The sequence below is a fragment of the Cannabis sativa genome, chromosome 6 (genome assembly GCF_029168945.1).
Source record: "Cannabis sativa cultivar Pink pepper isolate KNU-18-1 chromosome 6, ASM2916894v1, whole genome shotgun sequence".
NCBI classification, from domain to species: Eukaryota; Viridiplantae; Streptophyta; class Magnoliopsida; order Rosales; family Cannabaceae; genus Cannabis; species Cannabis sativa.
The window spans coordinates 64,049,021-64,057,690 of record NC_083606.1 but is presented as its reverse complement, the minus strand read 5'-3'; the positions used below and the strand labels follow the sequence as shown (position 1 = coordinate 64,057,690).

General features: G+C 34.2%; 1 protein-coding gene across 1 annotated transcript; it reads left to right on the top strand.

The window, feature by feature from the left end:
* Nucleotides 1-6,305: 6,305 nt before the first annotated feature.
* LOC115695398 (uncharacterized) lies at nucleotides 6,306-6,794 on the top strand. Its single transcript, XM_030622464.1, has one exon. It carries the CDS (start codon nucleotides 6,306-6,308, stop codon nucleotides 6,792-6,794), a length of 489 nt encoding a protein of 162 aa, XP_030478324.1.
* Nucleotides 6,795-8,670: the final 1,876 nt, after the last annotated feature.

The following is an 8,670-nucleotide window of genomic DNA, read 5'->3' as shown; positions in this document are numbered from 1 at the left end:
TACAAGCTAAAACACATACTCCTGCAACAAGATGAATTGGATAGTTGGATGTAGGAATTATTTAATTTTAAATAATAATTTTCGAAAATAATTAAATAATAAAAAAAATTCGGTTTTTTATTAAAATAGAATAATAAAAAAAATTTAAAATTAAACCTACAATTTTTAAAAAAAATAGGTTTTAACTAACCTAAATATCATTTCAAAAATAATTGCTAACCACCTTTTAAATTTTTTAAGTTATTTTATAAATTAAATATAAAATAAAAAAATAAATATTTTTCAGATTTTATAATTTAATTTAAATAAAAAATTACAAAATTTAAAAGTTAGCAAAATATCTTACTTCTATTTAAAATTACATGATTATAGTAATCTTATTTAAAATTTAAATAAGGTTAAATAATTTAAAAAAAATTAATTTAAAAAATATTTAATATCTGACCTTTAAATTTAAAAATAAGATAAAATAATCAAATTCAAAAATAAGATATAAAATCAAGCAAAAAGATAGATTTTTTACTTGTTTTTAAATTCAAATTATACTAATATCTAAAATTAAATTTAAAAATTCAAATTAATTTATTTCTGATATTAGATTTGAAAGTTGAAAAGTAAAAATCAAAATACAAAACTACACAAAAAATCAGAAGTTAATTCCATGAAATAGCATGAAAAATCGAAGAAAACGAAAAAATTTGCGAGTTGTACGGACAGTATGCATTGCATACTGTCCATGGGCGTGCACGGGCTGGACTGACCGAGGAATGCCAGCCCCTCAGTTTCAGACACGAAACCGTGTCTGAGCGCGTGCTGTCCGAGGGAAGCCCCTCATGCGCGCGCGTGTGACAGTTGCACCATCCCGATATTTTTCCGATTTTCAAAAAATCATAACTAATTCAAATAAAATCGAAATTGAGTTCTGTAAAAAAGTAAATTGCTTAATTTTTTCCAAACTATCCAATAAAAATAATTCAAGAAACAGATATTCAATTATTTTTCACGAAAATTCACAAACATCAATTAATCATCATACAACACACAAAACAACATGATACCATCCAAATAACAAACAAATCGTTTTAAGTCCAAATTTCTTGCAAGTAAATCAATTACCATGGCTCTGAGGCCAGTTGTTGGAAATTATTTTACCAGGATCTTAGATCTACTCACAAATATGTTGATTAACACCCTAAATATGAACTTCTAAAACGATTATAAATTAAACACATAAAGTATGAGAAACCTTACATTGGGTGCATCGGAATAATATGTCTCCTTCCGTTCAGATCTTTAACCCTTGTATCCTTTCTGTCGCAGATTATTATCAAGATCTGAACCTGGATCTCTTTCTCTCCTTTCTTTAGTGTTGAATCTCCTTCTTGTTGAATGTCTTTCTTCACGATCTTCCTCACTATGATTGAGGTATCACTTGCTGTGTGTGGGCAGTACTCTATCTCTAAGAGGTTCGAAATTTACAATGAAGAAGAAGAGGGTAAAGGTGGCGGCTAGGTTTAGAGAGAGAAGGCTCAGGTTTTTCTCTGAAGGAAACAAGATGTGAAAGTGTGTATTTCCTGAAGCCTTCACTATCTATTTATAGCATACCACACAGGGTTAGGCTTGAATTATTTGGCATTGAAATAATGAAAATATCAGATGATATTTCCTATAAAAGTGGCCGGCCAAGGCTATATGGATTCGAGCCTCACTTTTGCAAATTTTGCAGTTTTATCAATTCTGCATCTTACTTTCTCGAAAATGCCAATTTTCAAATTCAACCATTTAAATGTCAATTCTAACTATTTAATAACTATAAATAATTATTAAATAATATTGTCATTTATTATATTTATTAATTGAACCATAAAAAGTATCTTAATTAACAAATATGCCTTAAAAACTCTTTCTTTACAATTTCGCCCTTACTTAGTGAAAAATTCACAAATATACATAGTCTAATTTGAGAATTACAATTGATTAATCAAAACCAATTAAATGAGTCTTACAAGTAATATTGTCTCAACTAGTGGGGGGACCATGGGTCTATATAACCGAGCTTCCAATAAGCAGATCAAGAATTTATAACTTAAATTCACTGACTTATTAATTCTTCGTTACGCATAGAACTTAGAATTGCACTCTCAGAATATAGAACGCTCTATATGTTCCACCATATAGAAATGTCATTAGTTATCCATTGTTATAATCCTAATTTGATCAATGATCCTCTATATGAATGACCTACACTGTAAAGGGATTAGATTACCGTAACACCCTACAATGTATTTTATCCTTTAAACACTTAACCCTGTATAAATGATATTTCAGCTATGTGAAATGAGTACTCCTCCATTTATTTTTATTTGGTCAAGCTCGAAGGAAATCATCCTTTACTTTCTATTCGCCGGATAGAAGTTATAGATTCCATATTTATATTAGCGCTCCCACTCAATTGCACTACCGTGTTCCCAAAATGTACGTATCACCCTGACCCAAAAGTAGGCTTAACTAACAAATCAAAGAACACGAATAACACTCTTGAGATTGAGCCTAATCATATCAGGATTAAGATCATTTGATCTAGGATCAACTAGGCGATATTGACTTGAATAGATATTACAGTAAGTTTAATAAATCTATGTCAAAGTTCAATATCGGTCCCTTCCGATGCATACTCCATGCACCCAACCTGAGCTTTACTTTAACCAATGCTCTGGAAAGAACATAGGAGTTCTCCAAATGCAAGTAAACTCTGTTGTAGATTGTCATATCAGTAAAACCCCGTGTTCTGATAAATCTAGGAATGTTTATTCTTAAGTCATGTTTACTTTCCAATGTGTTGACAACACAATAAACAGGATCAAGTATGTGAAAAGGGTTTCGGATGAATTTATAAATCAAATAGACAAGCAATTGATAAGGTGAACCAAAACATACACAAATGAATGAAAAAAAATACTTTTGTTTCTTTATTGATGTTGAATAAAATGGATTACATTGAAATGGAGTTTTATTTAGGACATAAAACCCAACACACTATACTTTGTTTCACGACAATTTTTTGACAGCAATAACACTTAAAAACTCCTTTTTATTCTACTTTCAAAAGAAAATAGGAAAAATATACACTACTTACAATATTTATATTGTTTTCTAAAAGAAGTCAAATATTCAATTACATCCCTTTATTTCCACCTCCCATCATATATAAAATTAAATTAATAAATCAATAATTATTAAACTAAATTTATTTTATTTATATATTTTTTTATTAATTCTTTTATTTAGATTGATTTGATATATTATTTAATTTATTAAAATAAATATTAAAGTATATTCTTTGAACATATTATGTCATTCTTGTTTCTAATATTATTGGTTAATTCATTTTTAGTCAAATTTGTTTCTTGATATTTTTGAAAAAGTATTTCCATATTATTTATTTTTTAGTTAGAAAATTTCTCCTTTATTATTGGTGTAAAATAAATTTAGCGATCTCAAATAATAAATTTTATTGTAAAATATTAAGTAAAAGAAGATGGAAAAAAATATGTAAAATTTTGCATTATAAATTTTCATTGTTATATTGTCTCCATAAATTTATTTTAAATTTAAACAATTAATACAATATTTTCAAAAATCAATAATTCAATATTAATACTAAATAACAAGTTTAAAACGCACAGATTAGTTAGCAAATATATATATGCATAAATTTTATAATAATAAGTTTTTATTTATCGACAAGAAGATTTTTGACATTTTAATATAAATAAACTAAGTTCTTACGAAATCTTACCACCATTAGGAGAGTCTGCCCGCTTGTTGTGCTATGTGGCAGTTGATGTCCCTTATGGGTTTTAACGGTTTTTTTCAAAATTTTACCCAGAAACTTACAGTTTCTTAGCAGTTTCCTTCAGTTATAAATTATTTTCTCCATTTAACTACCTGATTCTTCCTTGTAGTTTCAATCCTTTGCCCTGTTTTTTCATATCCATCATCTCACCATTGTGCTTTTTTCGTTAGTCATGGATCCGCTCACCAGTAAGATGAAGGCAAAAATTACTCTAACTGAAGATGAGGAGTCTGTGTTTGAATTTCATGATTTAGAAGCTATTCCACCTTCGCTTTCCGTTGACACAGTTCTGTATGCAAAGATCCTTACAAAGAAGAAAGTGTGGCTGTCTACTTTGCAAAACCAGATGGCTGAGCATTGGGATGGGAGGTACCCTGTTAAAGTTTCTGAATCGTCTGAAATGTTCATGCTTACATTCGGATGTGAGGGGGATAAAATTCGTGTGCTTCATCGTGAACCTTACCATTTCCAAAATCACCATATTGTTCTGCATTCTCCTGAAATTGGAAAGAATTTCACTTCTGAAGATCTCAAGTTCACTCCCTTCTGGGTGCAAGTTTATCGTCTTCCTTTCCTAAGTAAGACTAAATCCTTGGCTATTGTTCTTGGTAACATTATTGGGGAGTATATTGATGTGTTTGAGGATTCACTTAATGAGGGTTGGGGACCTTTTTTGCGTATCCGAGTCAAAATTGATGTTTCTAAACCTCTAAAGAGAGGTCGCATGATTTCCCTAACTCATGTTCAAGATAAGTTTTGGGTGGATTTCCGATACGAGCGCTTGCCGAAATACTGTATGGAGTGTGGCAAAATTGGCCATCCATATAATAAGTGTCAAGTTTATCTTGAGCAATTGGATAATGGAGAAGAACCTGCCCTTGAGTATCAGCCTTTCATTAAAGGATCTCCCCTTCCACACTAAAGTTATGATCGGTACAGAACCGATTTCTCTAAAGTTGATGTGTGGCCATTATTGACTCGACTTGCAAAAAAAGGACTCACTTCTGCAATTCCACAATTGCAATCGCGTGGTCTGTCTCTGCCAAGACAACTATTGGAAGGTGAATCCTCTCAGCAAAATGCAATCAAGGATGCGGTTACCAATGTGGGTGTTAATGTTCCTGCACAAATTGTTGATTCAACACCTCTTACTTCTTCATCACCATCTGTTATTTTTAAGCCTTCCACCCTCAATCATAATGCTAGCATCTCTCAACATTCGGCTGGGATCAATTATAACCGTGGAAAAGCACCACTCTTGGCTTAAGACTCTACCAATAATTTCACAGATCTTACCTCCATTTTTATCCCTGCAATATCAGCATCATTTTCCAACAACACATTTGCAACTTATCCCCCGCCTAGCCAGTTGGCTTCTGTTACAAACAAGCCTCACATGTCAACACGCTCAACTTTATTTACAATGACAGATGCCCCTCCTTCCATCCCTGCTGCTACTGACTTCATGATTGAGAAAGAAAATTTGCATCCGAATGTACAAGTTAAGAGACATAGTGATGGTCTTTCACTGAGACAAACTTTGAAGAGATGCAGAGGAACTATACTGAATGACTTCACTTCAGCCTTGTCAGTTGAAGGTGATGAACACCACCCAGTTTCTCCCAATTACATGGATTTTGCTGGTGCTAACGACAATACAGCGGCAACTGGTTTGCAGTCCCGCAAGCAGCCATGAAAATAGTTAGTTGGAACGCTCGTGGTTTGGGGAACCCGAGTGCTGTCCGGAAACTCCGTTTGCTTGTCAAAGAGCAAACCCCCTCTGTGTTGTTTGTAATGGAAACTAAATTAGCTTGTAATTCAATTTCCCGTTTTCGTAATCTTTTACATTTTAGTAATGGTCTAGAGGTTCCTAGAGTTGGTCTTAGTGGTGGTTTAATGTTGTTATGGAAAGATGATGTTGTTGTAACTTTGCAAAACTTTAATTCCAATGTTTTTGACTGTTATATGGGTTTCCCTAATGGTTCAAGTTGGCACTTTTCTGCTTTTTATGGGGCTCCTGCTACTCAAAATCGCGTACATACTTGGACTCTTCTTAAAAGACTCAAAGACATGGCTCCTTTGCTTCCTTGGATGGTCATAGGGGATTTCAATGAAATCCTTTATAACCATAATAAACAAGGGGGGAGTTTGCGAAGTGAACAACAAATGGATGAGTTTCGTCATGTGTTGGATCATTGTCATTTACATGAGTTACCTTTTACTGGTGACCCTTTCACTTGGATTAAAGGTCGACACAAGGTGGATACAATTAAGGAACGTTTGGATTGATGTTTTACAAATGATTCTTGGAACACCAACTTTCAACCTTTAACAACTACACAATTGGATTTCTTTTCTTCGGACCATCGAGCTATAGCTGTTGACGTCTTGGCTATCAATACAAACAAGGAGAAAATTGCCAAAAAAGACAAGGTTTTGTTTTGAAAAAATGTGGCTTAAGGAAGAGGAAGCTGCTGTCATTATCCGTGATAATTGGTCAGCTATTCCTTCAAGTGATATTAATCAATTTCAACTCAACCTTGCCTCCTGCACTGATGCACTTCAGCAATGGCACACTCACAAATTTGGCACGATGAGGAGAGACATTTCAAAGATGCAGAAATCAGTGGCAGCATTAAATGATGCTGCTGTCCGCACACTTGCTGGTGTGAATCGACTACAACAATTAGAGGCTATCCTTGATGAACTTTTAGCAAAGGAGGAAGAATATTGGCATCAAAGATCACGGGTGGACTGGCTGCAATGTGGGGATCAGAATACTAAATTTTTTCATGCCCATGCCTCTTCAAGGAAGGCTAAGAACTCCATCAAATCGTTAAAAAATCATCTTGGTATGACTGTTAGCAATAAGGATGAATTAACAGATGTGATTTGCTCCTATTATTCAAGTTTATTTGCTACAGAGGGAATTCATTGAGAATCTCTACAACAATTGTTAAATGCAATTCCTTCAACAATTACTTCAACAATGAACCAGTCACTTGTGGAACCATTTTCAAGTGCTGAAGTTTTTGCAGCGTTGCAGTCTATGAGCCCCGATAAAAGTCCTGGAAGTGATGGAATGTCCGCTATGTTCTACTAAAATTATTGGAATATAGTTGGAAACTCTGTTACACAAGTTGTGCTTGGTGTTCTAAATGATGGTTAGGATATGTCGAAATTGAATAAGTCTATCATAACCTTGATACCGAAAGTGGCCAACCCTTCGGATATGCATGACTATCGTCCTATAAGTTTGTGTAATGTCATCTACAAACTTATCTCAAAGACTATTGTGCTTAGATTCCAGAAAGTCCTTCCATTTGTGATTTCTGAAACACAATCTGCTTTCCTCTCCAACAGACTCATTACTGATAATATTTTGGTTGCTTTTGAGCTTATCCATCACATTAGGCATAAGACTCAAGGAAGAATTGGATATTCGACACTCAAATTGGATATGAGTAAGGCCTTTGACAGGGTTGAATGGAAATACCTTGAAGCGGTCATGTTTAAAATGGGTTTTGCTCCATGGTGGGTGACTTTGATTATGAACTGTATTACTACAAGTTCTTTCTCTTTCTCACTCAATGGAGAAGTTGTTGGTCATGTCCAACCTTCCCGAGGTTTACGACAGGGAGATCCATTATCCCCATATCTATTTCTTATTTGTTCTGAGGGTCTTTCACGTCTACTACAATTTGAAGAATCTCAAAGGCATTTGAAAGGGCTATGTATCACGCGTACTACTCCATCGGTCTCACACCTTCTCTTCGCTGATGATAGTCTCTTATTTTGTCAAGCCACAGATCAATCTGCTTTAGCCATCAAACAAGCTCTTGATGTTTATCACAAAGCCTCGGGACAAGTTCTCAATAATGATAAATCGGTGATGTCTTTCTCTCCCAATACTTCTGTTGCTACTCAAAACTTTTTTGCTCAAACACTTCATATGCCCATCACGGATTGTCATGAGAGGTATTTGGGGTTTCCCTCTTATTCAGGAAGAGATAAGCAAGAATTGTTCAGTAGTATCAAAGAAAAAGTTTGGAAACTCCTCCACTCTTGGAATGAACATTTTTTTTTCGATTGGAGGGAAAGAAGTGCTTCTTAAAGCAGTGGTACAATCAATTCCAACCTATGCTATGAGTTGCTTCAAACTCACCAAGAAGTTTTGTACCCAATTGGAGAGTATGATGGCCAATTTTTGGTGGGGCACTAATCAAAATGGTACAAAAATTCATTGGAAACGGTGGACCTCATTATGTAAGTCTAAGCATGAAGGAGGTATGGGTTTCCATTCGTTTGTAAATTTTAATCAAGCGCTCTTGGCCAAGCAAGCGTGGCGGATTTTTGATATGCCGATTCATTATTGAGTCGATTCTCAAACATAGATATTTTTCCACAACCTCCTTTTTGGATGCTAACATTGGTCATTCCCCTTCCTACACTTGGCAAAGTATATGTTGGGGACGTGAATTGCTCATTAAGGGATTGCGTTTTAAAGTGGGTAATGGCTTTCATATTGCTTCTGGTTTAGATCCTTGGATTCCCAGCCAGACCAACTTCAAACCAGTGAGTTTTACTGGCCTCCAAACATGCTGGTTTCAGCTCTCATCACAGACAATCAGGAATGGAACATAGATCTACTACATCAGTTTTTTATGTCGATTGATGTTGATAAAATTCTAACAATTCCATTGAGTTTTTTTGCTGGCAATGATAGACTAATATGGCATCACTCCTCAAATGGTATTTATAATGTGAAATCAGGATTCCACTTGGCCACTTCCTTGGAAGATCAACTTGTTTCT